The sequence below is a fragment of the Nothobranchius furzeri genome, chromosome 6 (genome assembly GCF_043380555.1).
Source record: "Nothobranchius furzeri strain GRZ-AD chromosome 6, NfurGRZ-RIMD1, whole genome shotgun sequence".
Classification (NCBI taxonomy): Eukaryota; Metazoa; Chordata; class Actinopteri; order Cyprinodontiformes; family Nothobranchiidae; genus Nothobranchius; species Nothobranchius furzeri.
In genome coordinates this window covers 26509008-26527850 of record NC_091746.1, presented here as the reverse complement: position 1 = coordinate 26527850, position 18843 = coordinate 26509008, and the positions used below count along the sequence as shown (strand labels likewise).

Here is an 18843-nt window from a genome sequence, read left to right as displayed (position 1 = left end):
GCCGACAAAGGTTTATGATGGGTCAGTCCTCCTGCATGCTCAGATCATTCCCTTCCCTTGCTTGAAAAATTGTTCCAAAATGAAAGTTGAACCCACATCTTTTTTATCTGTGAATTCAATGCCGTTCGGCGAGTCTCAAATAAAAATTTGGGCATCTTACTGTAAAAAATATACCATTAATGTAAAAAAGAAAAACCTCTAACTGAACAACGTTCACATCCAGAATCAAACCCAGGTCTTCTGCATGAGAGTTCAACGTCGTACTAGGGGAGCTATGGCACAAGTGACATAATTTGTATCTGTAACATTTATATCCTTGATGACAGCTGAAACAACGTTCAAAGAACGGTTCGGAGTGAAAATGGCTATTTTGTTGCTAATTTGCAGGAAATATCTAGAAGAAAGTTCTACAGAAAGTAGCTAAGGGTCCTCAGAAATGTAGCTAGCTTTGTCACTAGGCGTTAGGAACAGCGATAAAGTGGCACTGCCTCTCTCTCTGCTGCTAAAGCTACGGATAGCAAATGCTACGGGCGATGCCTGAGCGTGAACGCGCATGAAGCAGCCTGCTCGACCCGAGCATCTCTCTTTTTCTGTGATTTTACAGAAAAACAGGCAATCACAGTAAAAATGCCAGGGCTCATTCTACAGGACCAGGGCATTGCAGGAGAATGTATGAAGAAGATTTTTATTATTTCTATACAAGTTTTGGCTGTCAAACTTCCATAATGTCCCTTTAAGAGTAGATCTTGTGGCTTTATCTAAACATGTAGGCGAGACAATGAAAATGTTTATTTTCTACTAATCAGTCACCACAAAAACAGCTTTTCACCGTAACTCAGGTAACGGCACATAATCTTTCACTGGTTCATTACGGTTTAAAGACAAGATGCTCAGAAATCATTTTCTCTTTTATTACAAACATTATTGCTAGTTACATAATTCAATCATAAATGAGAATGTGCAACATTTTAAGAGCCAAGGCAAAGACATTACGGTGTCGTCCACGATCTGAATTTACGGCTGCTGCTTCGTTTTCTGATGGAAGAATGAAGATGATTTATTCTGCTAACTTGGTTTTGCTTCAACACACAAACTGAACGTTTTAAATCAAAACAAAGACTGATTGCATATGCATTCACCCAGAGAACCCAAAACAATTAACCCCAAATCAATAAAAAATAATAAGAAATACATAAAACTATTAAAATTAACAAATATTCTCTTGTTTATATATAAAGTTTAAATGTGCTTTTATTCACTTTTCCACTTTAGCGAATGACAATCTGCCTCTACAGACTTTCTCCCGCTTTAGGTTTGCTCTTGAAGGCAACGCGTCTTTTTGGGAAAAAGGGTCTTCCTCTGTCATTAATTCATCCGGCATAGAAACAAACAAAAGGTAGACAATAAAACAGAAAAAAAGCGTTAAATGTACCCCCTTGGTGCTGCTTTAAAAAAACCACTCAGTATCTACATCTCGCTCGGCACTGATGTGGGATAATGTTAACGTTCTGTAGTCAGGCAGCCTCCGAGTTCGCAAAGCAGGAAAACAAACAAAAACATTTTTAAGCTGTAAAAAAAATAATAACGGTTTTCAAGAATGAGGCTCTTCCAGAACTTTTCCAAACACGTTCGCTGCAGTGAGGATGAACTCATCAGATCCATCCTGAATAAGCAAGGAGGCACTCCAGTTAACCCACTGTTACAGCTTTTTTTTTTAAACACACATTCATCTTGTTAAAAACCAGCAAAAATACTCAAAAGTACCCGCTGAGTCTTCCGATGTCTCCCAAACTCGACCTTAAAACTGACCGTTTGTCCAACAGGAATCATTCTGGGTGCAGAGAAGTCCGTTATTCCGACGCTGCAGCAGCAGCAGCGCGACGACGCTGGAGCGGCTCGTCTGCATCCGTTACGGTCGTTTGGCACGATAGTGATGATACAGAGCAAAGCAAGTAGAGGCAACAATAAGATAAAAAATTGCTCTCAGGGACAGAAACCAACCATTTACAAGAAGAAGCATTTCTTATCAACATGAATGTAAGTTTTCTGCAGAAAGTGTCCCGTTCTGATCCCAAAGATTAGCTGGTTAAAGTCTAAAGACGTGTTTAAGTTCCTTAAATAAGGTCCGGTGTCTCTGATGAGGGTCCCCGTCTTCCTGGTGATGCAGCAAGACGTCTGACATGAGTGGTTATGCTGAGCGGGAGTGGTCATGGAGTCACAAACAGCCGTCCACAGGAAAGTTTCCATCCACTGCGTTGCTTTGGAGTGGTTTCATTCATTCGTTCATTAGTTCTGCTGCAAAGGAGGAATGTAACAGAGACAGGAGGGGAAAGAGAAGCTGTGGAGGGTGGAGGAGATAAATGCTGGGAGTCGGATCCCGGCGGTAGCGTCGTGGTCCCCGATCGTCAGCTCAGCAAGGGCAGTAAGTGGGAGGAGGCGGTCGTCTTGTGAGGCAAACGATCAGTTTTTCTGCAAGAAAAGAGGCAGGAGTGTGGGAAGCGGTGGTGTGAGGCAGCTGAGAGGTGCTCATGCCTTCAAAACACACTCAAGGTAAGTACACAGGAGAGTACTACAGCATAGTGGGCCCAATGTAGATTAAAAATATTAGAGAGATGGGAGGACGGGGGGTTCCAAGAAGAATGAAACGCCAGATTTAAAAACTTTCATTTTCTGATTTTGCAACGTCCCACTCGTTGGAGTAAGGCCCGCTGCTCACGAGTCCATGGTTCATGGTTGGGAAGAAATAAGCCGTCTTAAATTTTTCAGAACAAAAGTTTAAAGGGAACGTTTGAGATTCCAGCTGTAAAGTTCCAGGACGCTCTCTAAAGGTGTAGGTGGTGAATCTACAGGAACTAAAACCCAAAAGGAAAACGAATAAGAGTTCAAATCCATTTAAATCCAACTTCATTCCTCTAAACTGGGAATGAGGAGTTGGTGAGTGATGGTAGAGCAGCAGACAGACTGATGGACCACGCCTTCAGCCGCAGTAATGACGGCGGCGCTCCGGCTAAGCTTCACTGCTCCGGCTGCATTCCAACCCTCGTCTACGAACGGGAGACGTGGATCGCAGCTGAAAGAACGAGACGCCAGAGAAAAGTGGTTTCAAAGGGTGGCCGGACTCAGCCGAGCGCCTCGTTTACACCGAGTACGGAACTTACGCGATGCGGTTTCTGGACAGACGGCACGTCGAGTCGCCGACTGGAAATTTGCTCCCACAAGAGCACAAAATTGGACTAAACAGATTTAAAGATATATTAGTAAAATACCGAAGTCCTTAAAACAGGTTTTATTTTGAAATATACTGGATACACCTCACTTAAACTTAAACTCGGACCCTGACGTGCAAATTCAGTGCCCTGAGGGAGTCCACTCGTACCGCACACTGCGCAGTTTGCTTTTGCAGATTTTCCCTTAAAGTCAGGAAGACCGGGACAACTCAAAGCCCCCACGACAACACCAAGCTAACACAGCTGCATTTGGCTAAATAATAAAAATAAAATGCATAACCCCCCCCACTGTCCTAACGGGCGTGACCCCGCGAGGAAAGCTGACCACTGAGCAGGATTGATGGTTTAACCCTTGGGTCCACGTGGCAGGGGGTGAGGTGGTGCTCACTCCTCACCCCCTGCCACGTGGACCTCAAGGGACAAACCATCAATCCTGCTCAGTGGTCAGCTTTCCTGACGGGGTCACCCATGAAGACAGTGGGAGGGTTAAAGTAAATAAAAATAAATACTTGATATGTAATCTGGAACTGGAAGTTGTGGTAATTGAATCTGAGCTCTAATCTAATAAGCTAAAATTAGCACAGGCTACATGCTAGCTATGACAGTCGTAATTTCCCTGTTTTCGGGTAAAAAACGCAACAAGTGGAGGGTGAATTTGTACATTAGACTGGATGACTTGGCCTGTAGGACCATAGCGACTTTATGCCGACTCAACTTGGACTGATCATATGGAACTCAAACACTAAGGAGTCGAGTGTGACCTGGACTGGAGAGACGGTGACTTGACCACAACGCAGCTGGGAGGAGACGCCCAGCAAGAGCCAGCCATTAGAAATCCTCGCACTGGGATCCCCCAGAGGAGGCTGGGAAGTTCGCTACCTGTACGACCCGACAGGGACACGCGCGTCTTGGTGGCGTACCGTCTTTAACGGATGTACACTTCAATTTATGGAAACTTTAACCTTAAATATTTTAATCTTTCTGGGATTTTTCTTGGAATTCTCCAACCTCCGTTTATCTTTATATTTTTAAATCTAGGATGGATCTAATATACCGATGCAGCGACATCAACACATACTATAAAAACCAATACTGGTATTTTTAGCCAGCAGGGGGAGCAAAAACATAATCCGATACAACTAAAGTCCCAAAACACACAGAGTTGTTAATGCACTACCGAGCTGTTAGGTCATGCGGTGAGTGGAGCGGGGAAGCTGGAGGGACACACATACCATGCTCTGACATGCAGTGTGACAGTGGGTGTGGCCTAACCATCGTAAGAATCCATCAGAGGCAAGGAAGCCTGCCTCTCCCCATACATCCCTCCCTGGGAGGAAACAAAAAGACAACATGGGGAGTGTTTGATAGTTTTTAAAAGACAAAAGCGACAGGGTGACACAGGAAGAAAAAAAAAACCCAGAACATTTTTAAAAAGTGCAAAGAAGAAAGACACCTGATGGGAAAAGAGCTGTTAGTTCGTGTTTCAGGGCAGAAATGACGTGTGAGATACAGATCAACCACTCGGCTTCAACAAGACGTGTAGCAACATGCTGTCTGTGGGTGTGAGAACATTCACAACAACATTCCCAGAGCTCACATTCAGCCTGTCTGCCCAGGAGTTCATCGTTTCCACAAAATCCCAGCTTTTTCTGGTAAAGCTCAGCCAGGTGTGCAAAATTTAGCCTCTCCTGAATTAGGTGGACATAACTGAACTGTGTTGCAGCAGCAGCAGCAGCATCATGACCGACAGTCCTAAACCCCAAACTTCCTCTCATGTTAATGTGAATTTGATGTTTCCACTCTCAAAACCTGTGTTGGGTTTAGGAGAGTCTTCAGCAGAGCTCTAGTTTTAACTCATGTGGTGGCTGTCATGGAGGGCCAGCGTCTACCTGAACTGAATCCTTGTCAGAAGACTCATGAGTGTTGTTCCGGTCCAGTGTGGTGTAGGCGTCTGGAAGGGAAGCAGAAACAAAGTGAACCACGTTAGCTTTGTAACCAAGTCAGCTCACAAAGATGCTCATTTTTAAAAACAAAAATGATTTCATCTAGTTCCTTTAAACTAAAGCAGAAATCCAGACAGGCGATGATTTATTTCTGCACCTTCTCCCCTCGTTTAGCAGGATCCTTCTCAGCAAAGTTCCTGAATCAGCTTGGGAGGAAAACGACTGCAGCAGAGAAGAGGGGGATGTGCGTGCGTTTGATCGCTGCGTGCATTATGCATGAAACCCTTCAGTTAATGCCAGTTAACTTCCTCTCTTCATGGTCGGACTCACTATTGTCTCGATGACGCATCTCTCTGAAAGCGTCGGATGATGCTTCCTGTCCTAAAAGGTCACGTTCACTCATTTTGTCAATAAATCTGATGTGGTCTTCCAGTAACGATACGCTAAATTCATATTCGGCTCGGTGCTCTGAAGAGCTCGGTTCGATAACTTCTTGGTATGTTATTATTATATTTATTATCTAAAGCGGCTCCTATAGTGAGCAGGACCAGGTGTCACCACAGGCTGCTGATCTAACACGACGTCTTTATTTCACAGGTTATTAGTGCAGCTGAGTGTCACACTCACACAGACAAGTGTTGTGTTTGACTGTTGATGCTCCTGCTTTTATTTCTGCAGCGAGCCTTAAAAACTCACCTCACACCTCCCAGAGGTTATTTAAAACTCACATTAAATAACGAGTGTAAACGGCTGCAGGCAGGTGGATTGTCAACGTCCTTCACCAAACTGTATATAAGTGGGCGTTAACCCGGGGGTGGATGTGGCGTTGGCGTTCCACCTGGCTTGGCGTGTTGCAGCCGAACAAACTTCCACCTAAGTTAAGGTATATTGCTCATAATCGATTAATCAGAACTAGAGTTGTCACGGTATGAAAATTTAACCTCACGGTTATTGTGACCAAAATTATCACGGTTTTCAGTATTATCGCGGTATTTTTTAAACGTTACATTTTCAAAATAAACCCTGTAAATCAGGAAAATATTGTCCTCAGTTTGTGTCTAAATTTAGTCTAAAATGTGTTATTTTGTAATTATGTTGTTTATTTGTTTACATTTTTTCCCTTTAGTCTTTAAAATACCAATATTTGCCCATAACTTCTTATTTTTTGTCTGTTTGATGTCATCATTTTAAAAATATTAGATCAGATGATACTCAGTACTCAAGTAGCCTTCTAATCAGATACTTTTTTACCCTTACTTGAGTAATAAACCCTATATCAGGAAAATATCGTCCTCGGTTTGTGTCCTTCCAGTGAGCTTTGCAGATGTGGGAAAATGTCATCAGGCAGTAATCGTTGTTAAATTCATAATTATTCTCGGAGAGAGACCAACTCTTATCTGCCCCTGGGAGCCCCGTAATGCATAGCGTCATTTCAACATGGCGGTGTCCGCGACACGGTTTATATGCAGGTAGCGGCGCTGCGGCTGCTTTATATAGCGACTCGTTGCGTTCTCCCTCAACCCAAATCCTCGGATCACGCATTTTAGCTAAAACGCTAACGTTAGCTTGCCTTGCGTTGACTGTAGAGTTGTGGGTGATGGTCACGCAGATGTGTCATGAGATTTGAAGCGTTGCTGCCTTTCAGACACTTTTTCTGCACGTGCTGCAAACAGGATAGCCGTCTTCTATCAACTGTCCCTCGACATTCTTCAGATATCCAAAATATGCCCGTACTTCCCACTTTGTCTTCTTTGAGGGATACAAAATGTCCTGAGCGCTGCCGTCTCCTCCTTTGGCCATTATTTCAGCTTTTGCTTCAAGAAAGTTTTGGTTGTAAACAACAAAGTGCGCATGTGCCGCCGGCAACTTCAGCAGATGATACGGTGGCTGGTAAGGGTCACCGTGCCTACACCGCAGCCACGGTAATCCACCGACATAATATATATTTTTTAAAACAAGACTATTATTTTTGTCAATTTTTTACCGGGGTTTACCGCTACACCGGTTACCGTGACAACCCTAAAATGCTTTGTACGTCTAGTCTACGGCCTTGCTGTGCCAAGCCTTTGCATGACGTTTCCTTGACTGCAACCTGTGGCAAGAGGAGCAAGGCATCTGTTTTTCTTTTCTTTGTTGCTCCAGACGTTCGTCAGGAATTGGATTCAATGTTTGTAAATTATGTATTTTCAGTTTTCGCTGCGTTTTGCACCAGGCGCTCAGTGCTTGGTGATGTATGATGCATCTACTGCCACTTGCAAATAAAAGGTTGCACCCGTCGAAGCTCTCCTTTTTTTTCTTGGATGCCACGGGGCAGCAATAACGAGCATCCTCTGTGCCGTATTTTCGTTGTAGGATGAAAACTTTACATCAGTTGTCCCAGGGGGAAAGTTTCTGCCGCTGCGTGCCGGCACAGTGCGAGAAAGGGAGGGAGGGAGGGAGGGAGGGGCGAAGCGACGCTCCGTTCAGTGCCTCTACGGCTCCAGCAGCAGCGGCAGAAAGCTGGTTTGATCCGCTCTGAAATACGTTGATCAGAATTTGCAGATTACATTTTTTAAGCGGCGATCGGGCGCGTACAGCTGTCGTGTGTCACTCAATACAGCGTCCATGCGGAAACTCGCCTAGGAACTTTTATCCGCTGCATTTAAATCACACAAATAATTTATTTAACAAAAAAAATGCAACAGTACGCAACTCCCCCCTCAGAAGATATGTGGAATGTGCCGTCGCTATGGCAACTCAACTATGTCTCCTTTCCCAGCCTGGGCGGGACTGCAAAAGGCCGCTGAAATGTCCAGGGTCACTGCAACCCTCCAACCCTCAATGCTCCTCCCCCTATCCACACTGAGGTGACATGTGCTGCTTATCGTGGTTGCAGGAACTGAAGTGGGGATAGTCCCAACCCACCACCCCACCAAGTGGACACTTATGTTGTCTGAAGTCTGTTGCATATCTGTCTGAGGTGGGTTTTTTTTTTTGCAGAGCAAAGCTGCCCTCCTGGTGGAGGGTAACTCTGAAGTGCCTTTTTTCCCTCCACCTGAACCAATCCTCATGTAACCCTCTTATCTCTATTAAGGTAGCGCGACTCAGGGTTGCGAATGACCAGTCACCAATTCTTGTCATGTGTCTTGGCCATGTATGTCTGATCTCTGAATTGTGTGTACTGAAACTCAAATTTCCCTCTGGGATTAATAAAGCATCTTTGATTTGATTTGATAAGCTGTCTTTTTCCACTTGCCTGGTCCCATATCATTCATTGGAATCATGTCCCGGTCACCTTTGTTGCCTGTGGGTGTGAAAGAATAAAAGACGATGTGTACAGATGTGTAAAGATTGACAATCTGAGCATAAAAGAAAGCAGCAGCACAACCCCACCTTTGTCTATAAGTGGGAGGGTGCTCTCCTCATATCCTCCAAGGGGCCTGTTGCTGTTATCGACAGGTTTCACTTCCACCAGGATGTCCTCCTTCTTCCAGCCGTCCTTCTGCAGAGCCCGACGGATCTCCTTATGGGCCCAGAGGGTCTTCAGAATCAGAACGGCTCCACGGACTTCCCGCTCCGACCGGTTACTGGTTACCGCATAAAAGGAGAGAGAGAAAAACCAAAGATCAGACTAACTGGACGTAGCACGGAAAAAAGGTGTGCTCGTGTGGATTAGCCCCCACCCGTCCTTATGGATGAGAACCAGTCTCTCGACTCCTTGCGAGGTCCTGAAGATTCTGGCTGCATCGATGTTGGTGCCCAGCACCTCGTGGAGCGTGCTCAGTATAGACACAACCGTCTCTTCCGACAGCGCTCGCACCGGCTGACTCTGACCACCGCCTGGTAGATTCGCCACCAGCTGAGCTACCGAATGTTGACCTGACGGAAAACACACGGCGTCCTGTTACAAACCAACCTGATGAATCCTGAGTAAAACGAGTTCCTGAAGCCTCACCTTCTAGTTCCCTGTTACGGGCGTCTAGGGCAAGGTTACGGAGGGCTCCGGACATGGCTCGGACTACTCGGTCATTTTCGTGGTTCAGCAGCTCGGTTATCATAGACAGGCCCTTTTCTTTGCGCACCAAACCCCGGATGCATCGTCCATACTGAACAACACAAACAAACAAGATGAAGCGTTAGCCTTGGACTGGATAATATCTCAAGATTTTAAAAAGTATCAGAATCAGAATCAGAAAAGGTTTATTGCCATTGTTAGTGAACAAACGATTCACAAACTAGGAACTTGCTTCGGTACTAACGTGCTACATATAACATGAATAATATAATTAAAAAATAGAATAAAGTAGAATAAAATATAATAACTAGCATAAAACTTTGCTATAAAAAATGGCAGGTAAAGGTAATATGGCCGATAACGTAACGTTATGTCAAGTACAGCAGACGAACATGGTTGTGTGTTTATAAGCTGTTCACAAGTCTAACGGCAGATGGAAAGACGCTGTTCTTATGGCGAGAGGTTCTGGTCCGGATGGACCGTAACCTCCTGCCCGAGGGAAGCGGCTCAAAAAGTCTGTGACTCGGGTGAGAAGGGTCAGCTGCTATCCGACCTGCATGCCCACGAGTTCTGGAGACGTACAGGTCCTGGAGAGATGGAAGGCTATAATTTCCAACAAGGCACTTATGGGCCATTCCCATCTGTACCGGGTCGGCCCGGGCCGGGTAGCCCCAGTTGGCCCCAGCCTGGCCCGGTTGATTCCACACATCCTTGTCTTAAGCCCATGTGGGCTGGTTCTACCCACCAATCAGAGGCTAGCTCTAATGGAAGGTGTGAATTTGCTGTCAGCAGTGGGTGTGTTGGCCCTGGTCGGCCTGAAGCAGACCCCCTCGAGAAGAGGGCTGAGAATGAGCCTTGGTTGGCCCGGAAAAATACCAGGCCACCCAGATATGTAAACAACCTACGCTACCCGGCCCGGGCCGACCCGGTACAGATGGGAATGGCCCATAAATGACCCAGGCAGGTTCATAATGGGGCTGCATGACCATTTTTTTTAAAGTCGACCGTCAAGTAATGAAAATCCAGTCGACTTCGACTAGTTGTTGACGTCATACACCTGAAGCAGCTAAAACTGATGATGGGTGACCAAGCATTTTTTTTCCGACGCAGTGGGTGGGGTGGGGGGTGTGGAGTTTTGACAATTAAAGTTGAGCCCACATTTTCTAAGTTAAACACCGACGCATGTATCTGGCTCATTAGAGCGACACCCGCGTCGGTGTGCGTATCGTTTAAGGAAGTAGTTGCGTGACCGATACAGCAGTAAAACGTTGAACTGCGTTTAAACGCAGGCGCGTCGCCCTCCGTCAACCAGATGCGTTTCTGCCACAAGTACAACTTTTGAAGCAAAACTATTCCACCGTTACACGAAGGAGCCAGAAAGAAAATGCAAGGTGGTTCATGAGGGATCATTTCGTTTCTACTGACCCTTTGCACGTGACGTCGCGCCACTCATGGGACCGCCCCATTCGTCGCGATGGACGGCAAAAAGACCGTTTACACACGTTGAAACTCCGGTGAAGTTTGTAGCCTTTTATCGCTCTTATTTAGTTGGTTTCACAGCAAAATGGTAACAGCTTCTCAACTCGGTTTTTTTCTTCTCCAAAATAACGTTGATGGAGACCGAGGACGGAGACGAACTGCAGCGATCAGTCAAACGGACTAGCAGCCCTCAGGTTTACAGCGAACGTGTTTTTACCGGGTAAGGTTAACGTTTATTTAGGGACAAATGTGATGCGTTCTTCTGATGGATGGATATTCCACCATGGGGTACCTCGGTACCGTCCACTGAAGTGAAACGCGAGATAATTAATTACAATATTGCTCCAATGTAGGATTACGTGTGTTAAAATTAGGTTATTTACTATGAGCGTCACAGTCAAGAGAGATCCTGTCATCGTGGTGTGAGAGCAGCAGCTGAACACGCGGTGACACCACCAGCAACAGAAACCAGTAGGGGTCCGGACTTTTTCAGCTTCGGTGTAAAATGAAACGTTGTTTATAACATGTTATAAATCAAGTCGGGTGAATTTAGCCAAAGTAGACAGCTTGTTTGCATTGGTGAACAGCTGCAGAGAGAACTTAAGCTAACGTTCGAAAGCTAGTTAACAACACGTAACTTTTGTAAATACCGCTCTCCATGAGCTTCATGTAGGTGTGCTACTTCTTCTGATAACTGAACACGAGCTTGAACTAGTAGAGGGAACGCTAAAGATCGCAAAAACTGTTTCAGGCTCTATTTTTCCCTTTGTTTAGTACTCGTGTCGCTCACTGTTTACATGCTTTTGCCGTCCAGTATGGCGGACCCACGTGATTAGGTGACGTTGGTGCAAAGGGTCAATACCAGAAAATGAGTTATTTGTTTTTATGTCCTTGTTTCATCCTGTTCCTCTCAGTTTCTGCTTGATCCATCAGATGTTTTTAAAAAAATCATTCAAACTATTTTAGGCAAGTTAAACGTCACATTTGTTTAACTGAACTTGCATACATTAATAAAAGAATGACGCCAATGCTGAGACATCGCAGAAAAACGCGTGGGAATGTGGCCGTCAGAGTGGTGGGGTGGGAGTGAGGGGTGCGGACCGGACCGGCCCGGATAACCGGCTCACCGGGACATGATGCCAGTAAAATCTTGCTATTAGGTTTGCTTGCAGTGATGTTTATAATCCAGCAGGGGTCAGTAGACCAACATGGTGACACATCGATACAGTTTGGGTGATGTACTGAAACACCTCATCTACCCATCACTACACAGCAGGGATTTGAACCTGCAGCCTTCTCGCTATGAGGCAACCGTGCCACTAACTGCACCAGCATGCAGCAGAAATTATTTCACCTGGTCAGATCCAGAAGTTAAAACTCATACATCTGTCTCGATCAGCTGGACGATGTAAACATCGACCTGAACAGACTTTTATTTTATATTTGAAGGTTTTATGAAAAAGGTTGAAAAACGCATCACAGCAGGAACGCGTTGGGTTTTTCAGCATTGCTCGGCTAGAATACACGACGATGTGAGCTAAAATAAGAAGATAGCAGCAGCAGGTCTTACAGTCCAGTTCCCAGCACACAGGTTCTGAATCGCTCCAGCTGACGCTTCCAGGACATGCGGGTTCTTGGCCTCCTTCAGCAGCGACAGGTAGACGTGGACCACCTCTGGCTGGAACAGCAGCTCATAGCCTACAACAACAGGAGGGGTGAGCAGCAGCAGGAGTACAAAGCATAAAGACAAAGACAGCTGCTACTGGTTAACCCCTTAAGGGCAAACGCTTGTTTACTCTTGAGCATGACCATGTAAAAACCACAACAGAGCTGATGTTTACCTTTAGCAGGTGTGGACCTCACTGGAATATCGACTTGATCCTGAGAAGGATCTTCGCCTTTCTTCCCTAGAAGAAAATCACAGCGTTGAAATCCCAAAACACAACTAAACGTGTGTGAGTGCTTCCTCAGGTGTTAGTCTGGTTTAGTCACACATGCATAAAAAACACATCTCCACTCAGGTGACTTTTACACGGAAAAGATGCATGTTAGGACCGGAGTTACCCCCCACCTCTGACGTTAGACCGGCCTGCAGCTTCAGCTAGGACCAGAGCAGGCAGAAAGCAGAACTTAGAACCTTACCTTTAGAAAACCACTCGTCTGCAGCCGAGCCCGGCAGTGGAGGAGAAAATGGAAGAGAGAGAGGACAAAAAAGACAGATGAGGAGGGAAAGAGAAGCAGAAGAGGAGGAAGCATTAAAGCAAAAGGAAATCAGCCACCGCTGATCCCAACGGCACCAAAAAGGTAAAAGAAAACCAAATAAACAAAAACAAACTGCGCGTGGAGGGAAACAGCAGCGTACTCTACACAGAGAACTTTAGGTTTTATTGAGCATATTTAAGAAAACATGTACTAAAACCGTTTTAGTACATGTTTTCTTAAATATGCTCAATTAAAAAAAAACAGCAAAAAAAGCATTAAAGCTGGATATAGGGAGTCCACAAACCAAATTTTGTAGGATCAGCCATGTTAAAATTTAAGGACATTAATATCTTAAAACTTTAGAAATGAAGCGGTGAAAAAGAAGGTTCCAATGTGTATTTTAAGTATGTTTAAAGTAAGAGATGGAAAATATGATTTGAGGGGGTCTTAAATGTTTGAAATACCTAAAGTGAGAACTAATGCCAAGTATAGATGTGTCGGTTTTGGGAGTGAAGTTATGGAATGGATGTAATGATGAACTGAAGATGTGTTATTCGTTGTCATTTTCCAGGAAAATTTTAAAAATTTGAATCTTCCAAAGTTATAGAAACTTAGTGTGTTGTCTAACCTTGTGTTGATGTGATTTCTTGATTTATCATTGCTTTTTCTTTAAATGTTATGCATCTTAGCTATCAGCTTTGGTTAAGGATTTGATCATCTCTGTGGGAGTTGATAGGCTAATTATAAGCCACTAGGCTTCAACCTATTCCTTTTTTCGGTTGCTTGATTACTTTTACGTAAAATTGATAAATTGTTGTTGTTGACCGAATAAAAATATCTGTCTATCTATCTATCTATCTATCTATCTATCTATCTATCTATCTATCTATACCTATCTATCTATCTATCTATCTATACCTATACCTATCTGTCTATCCCAGCTCAGTGGCCTAGTGGTAGAGTGTCCGCCCTGAGACTGGGAGATCAGGGTTCGATTCCAGGTCGGGTCATACCAAAGACTCTGAAAAAATGGGACCCAATGCCTCCCTGCTTTACACTCAGCATTAAGGGGTTGGATTGGGGGGTTAAACCACCAAATGGTTCCCGAGCGTGGCTGTGTCTGCAGCTCACCGCTCCCCCAGGGGATGGGTCAAATGCGGAGAACAAATGTCGCACACACATCAGTGTGTGTGACAACTAATGGGACTTTAACTTTAATCTATACATATACATCTATCTATCTATCTATCTATCTATCTATCTATCTATCTATCTATCTATCTATCTATAATTATCATATGACCTTCACCCAATTTCAGTCACCAGAATGAAGAGCGCGAACAGGCTAATGGCTAATCTAAGCGTTAGCTTCATCGATGTTTCAGCCAGAAAAGTAAAACTCTGCTTTGGGTTTGAAACATTAACAGAAGACGATGAAACCAAACAGAAAAAGCTTTAAAATTAAGCAGCAGTTTCTCGTACTAACCTCTATTCACTTAAGACAAAACGCAGGAGAAGACGAGCAGCAGAGAAGCTTTCGCTTCGTGGAGCTGAAACACAACCTACGGTACGCCATGTCGCTTTAATAAGCGGAGTCAAATAAACTAAACCTGCACGGAGCCACGTCCGAAACAAGAATCGTTACAAAGTGGTTGGAATGGCAGAAGAGAAAAATGTAAGTACTGAATAATTAATGATGCACCACCAGCCGTTACTTCCTATTTGCTGTGAGCGCTGCTGTAAACGATCATTCCTCCGTGTCATAGAGGTAAACCAAGCAGCAACACCTTCTGTGAAGCCACGGTATCCAGTTTAGAGGAATGTTGTGGTTTAAGAGTCAACCGCTTCATCCTAATCAGGGCATTTTTTATTCAACTAAACAGTGGCAGCACCAGGGTGGGCGCTAGGGGGCGCTATAGCAACCCCTGGATTAGTCATTACACCCCCAAGTATTTTTTTTTTACAATTTAATTTTAATTTAACGTGTGGATGTGATAATATTTAACATACAAAACAAAAATAATCAGTAAAGTATAATATAGATAGTAAAAACTTCAACCAAAACAGGAAAGTGATGTTAACCTTTGACCTCATTTTCCACCTGTGAACGAGTGAAAGGTAGAGCTAGTGGTAAAATGGATCGGTTTTTGTTGCCCACATTTCCACGGGTTCAGTCAGAAACGACGTGATCTCAGGCCCTGTCCACACGTAGCCGGGGATCTGCCAAAACATAGATATTTTTCTACGTTTTGGCCTGTCATCCACATGAAAACTGAGTTTTTTCACACGAAAACGGATCTTTTTAAAAACTCCGGCCAAAGTGAAGATCTGCGTTTTCTCCGTTTTGGGTGTCTGCATGTGGACGGACAAAACCGGAGTTTTAAGGTCCGCAACGTCACTTTCCGCGACAAAAAAATGCTGACATCACGTGTGCGACCTGTGTTTACACTAGCCGACAGCATGGATGCCCTCAGAGCTGCGCTCGCTTTATCAATTGTCCAAGCGCTTTTTGCTTGTTTGTTTATGCAAGCGGAATTACTGCTCCTTGCGGAAGACCACAGACGAAGGACGAGGTTAAGAACGGGGGAAGTACTGCCGCCTACAGGTCTGGCATGTCCTTAACAACGTATTTATCCGGGTACGTGTGGACAGAGTTTCTTTTTAAAACGAGGTGGTGTGGATGCAAGTTTCTGGAGGGTCGGATATTCGTTTTTAAAAAAACCCGGCTACGTGTGGACTAGGGCTCAGACCCACAGAAACCTACGGATCTGGATGAAGAGAGTCAACCCTCAACCGCCGCAGCAGTCCAGGGTTTTGCTGCTGGAAATGCTAACGCTAACGTTAGCTAACCTTGCAAAACTATAGATGGTTTTCTGTGTGGCTGTATGTGTTTATGATTTCATGGAAAAGTCAGCGATTGTTCATATGTTTATGATGTATATTAATGATTGTTTCAGGTTTTGTTGAGGTGTTGTGCACGCATGTGTATCTGCTAGTGTTGAAGATGTTTTAGAGAACAATAGGTACGCATGACCACTTCCTTCATAGCACCCTCAATAAAAAGACCAGCTCCTTCATAGCACCTGCAGAAAAACATTTCTGGAGCCGCCACTGCAACTAAACATAAAAGAAGTTCATAATTTGAAAATGCATCTGCAAAATAACTAAGTTAAGGTGTAAAAACTGATGTGTGACATATTCATGTAACGTTCAAGCTTTTTCTGGACCCGACATGCAGCCCTCCACCAATCAAATGTCCTCATGGGGATATGGGTTACGACCATTGCCATATATACTGGACAATTTGTGTTCATAGGCTCCAATTATACGTTTTTGAGCCAAAATGGGAGGTGGCCACCACCGCCATTTTGACCGTGTCACAGGTTCCGTCAAACCCAGACAATTCCAAAAATGAAGGAAGAGAGGTGGAGTTGAGGGTGGGGCTGTACGGCTGGGATCAAATGACGACACCCGTCGAACTGAAGCGATGTAGCTGCAAGCTAACACAAAGCTAGCGCGGAGGTGGGAGCTAAGCTAACGGAGGTAGCTACGTAGCTACAACTGGAGTTTGCTGTGCACAACACCGGAGCTTCTGAGTCAGAGATGCGCCGGGCTGACCGCTGGGGAGGACCGGGTGGAACACAGAGGTTTCCCTTTACCTGTTGATCAAGTTAAGGTGTCGATCCAAAGGTCACACATCAGGGTCGGTGAAGTAAAGGCTTGAAGCTAATGTGAGGATGCAAACAGGAATTATGTTGAAAACATTGAAAGACGCATCTGAAGGAAACCTTCCCCGTGTCAACAGTTATGGCTGTATCCCCGGTTGTCATACAATCACAACAATTGTTGCTTTATAATAATGTATAATACGTAAAAGTACCGTATTTTCCAGAGTATAAGTCGCACCAGCCATAAAATGTATAATGAAGAAGAAAAAAAACATATACAAGTCACACTGGACTATAAGTTGCATTTTGGGGGGAAATTTTATTATTTTTCTAACAAAATCTGAGACCAAGCGTTTCACATTGCAAGACAAGTACCGGTAACAATAACAGAATAAACAATCAGGGCATAGCCGCGCGCCACGGTCTCCAGCAGAGGATGGTGGTGTTTGAAACCCTCCCAGCGGGACAGGGGAGCTCATTCCTGGGCCGGAGCAGGCCCGCAGCAGCGCGGTATACATACTTTGGTATATAAGTCGCAGGACCAGCCAGACTATGAAAAAAAGTGCGACTTATAGTCCGGAAAATACGGTAAATAGAGTGTTGCAAAAACGATTAACGTCCAATCTGCCTCCTGAGATCATGCGTCCACATACAAGGACATCGGCTTCTTGCATTATAAAATTTTATTCTCTTCAACTTAGAACTTTGTTTTATTATTTACAGATACTTGATATTGACTTTAGGTTCTAAAATTTCTCTTTTATTTTCTGTTTTTTAAAGGAAATGCGTGGGTCGTTTTATGAATGGTCTAGCTGAATCAGCCGTTTAGGTGAGAAACATCACAAACCTGCAGTCAGGAAGACAAAGCAAGTCAATACTCGGTGAAAGATCAACAGCAGCTGAGCAGGGGATGAAGCATTCCTGCGGCTGCTTTTGTTTGTACAAGTGTGTGTGAGATTGTGTGTGTTAGTATCAGTCCAGAGTTGTGGGTGAAAGCACTCAGCGACACAAACCTTTGGCCTTGCGGGAGCCGAAGCAGCTGCCCTTCTGGCCGGTGGGGGCGGCGCCCCTGCTGTTGTGCGTGGTGTCCACGTATCGCTCAGCGTTGGGGATTTCGTTGTACAGGTGATAAGACAAGTTCCTCAGCAGACAAACACAGTTCTCCACCAGCTGCAAAACGTAGTGCAGCAAAGGAAAATCAGTTCATCCAATTTTTATTCCACAAGCTGCTCTTTGAGTTGAAAACTCTGAACTAAGCTGAAGTTATTTCACACTTTAAAGGATTTCAACTGTTCTTCTGTGCATTTCTGCCTTAGAGTGGCTTCTGATGGGAGAAATCGAGTTTACTTCTAACAGAGCTGACGAGCTAACAGTCCCAAAAATGATCTGATGCAGTCTTGTAAGAGCGACATTCCGCTCCTATTAGGGACATTTATAAATGACCTGCACCTTCTAGAGTCCGGGACTACAAGGCGCTTTACACTACAGTGCATCACTCATCCATTCACACGCTGGTGGTGATGAGCTACGATGTAGCCACAGCTGCCCTGGGGCGCACTGGCAGGGGTGAGGCTGCCGAGCGCAGGCGCCACCGGTCCCTCCAACCACCACCAGCAGCCAGGAAGTGTCTTGCTCAAGGACACTACAGCAGAATTCTGTTGGGAGCCAGGATTGAACCTAAAACCTTCTGATTGCTGGACAAGCTGCTCTACTCGGTGTCTGCCACTAGATATATTCGGCTCTCGTTTTGTTTTTCTGAGGTGGATTGGTGGTGTTGTTGAAAAAATTAAAGGAAGCGGCTTCCTGACCAATCACTTGTAACCACGAGTAAAGGCATTGGGTGTTTCTCAATGTCAAGGAACCTTGCCTTGATGTCTTGGCCCCGCCCCGGTTGCCTAGGAGCTACGTCATCAGGAGCCGCCAAGACTTGTTCCAACGTTCACGTTCTACCGAGGCGTGTGTTCTCCGTTTGTTAGCCGTTTAGCTAGCTGAGCGAGGACACACGGGAGGTGTCTTGTAGCCTAGCCTTGGTCAAAAATTACCCACAATACACCGCGGTATTTCCAAAAGGACGGCGGATCAGAAGCCAGCAGCTACTTCTGGGACAATTTTCAAGTTTAAAAGTAAGTCAACTAATTAAAAAAAATTTTTTTTTAGATCCAAAGAAGTTATCTATGGTTGGTTAGTTGCTTAGTAGATGCAGCTTCGGTGGCCAGCGGGTAGTAACTCATTTATATATTTAATTTAATAAACATATACACAATTTAAAAAGTAAAAGGCTCGTTATAATTCAGGGCAATATGTCACAACAGCCTTAAGAGGGCATACAT

At 44.7% G+C, this 18843-nt stretch overlaps 1 protein-coding gene across 13 annotated transcripts in view; it reads right to left on the bottom strand.

The window, feature by feature from the left end:
• Positions 1-890: 890 nt before the first annotated feature.
• ctnnd1 (catenin (cadherin-associated protein), delta 1) overlaps positions 891-18843 on the bottom strand; it is a 55542-nt gene continuing 37589 nt past the window's right edge. For 10 of the 13 annotated variants that reach the window (XM_054743901.2, XM_054743903.2, XM_015971904.3 and 7 more), the window contains 11 exons: positions 17527-17683; positions 12786-12803; positions 12485-12550; positions 12214-12341; positions 9105-9255; positions 8833-9028; positions 8543-8736; positions 8406-8453; positions 5117-5178; positions 4500-4554; positions 891-2469 (listed from right to left, as the gene is read on the bottom strand). In XM_054743901.2, the coding sequence (XP_054599876.2) occupies positions 2411-2469; positions 4500-4554; positions 5117-5178; positions 8406-8453; positions 8543-8736; positions 8833-9028; positions 9105-9255; positions 12214-12341; positions 12485-12550; positions 12786-12803; positions 17527-17683 (1134 nt within the window). In that variant the 3' untranslated portion in view covers positions 891-2410. Of the gene's footprint in view, positions 2470-4459; positions 4555-5116; positions 5179-8405; positions 8454-8542; positions 8737-8832; positions 9029-9104; positions 9256-12213; positions 12342-12484; positions 12551-12785; positions 12804-17526; positions 17684-18843 lie in introns of all 13 variants that reach the window. The other 3 variants (XM_015971930.3, XM_015971941.3, XM_015971921.3) reach the window with 3 other exon arrangements.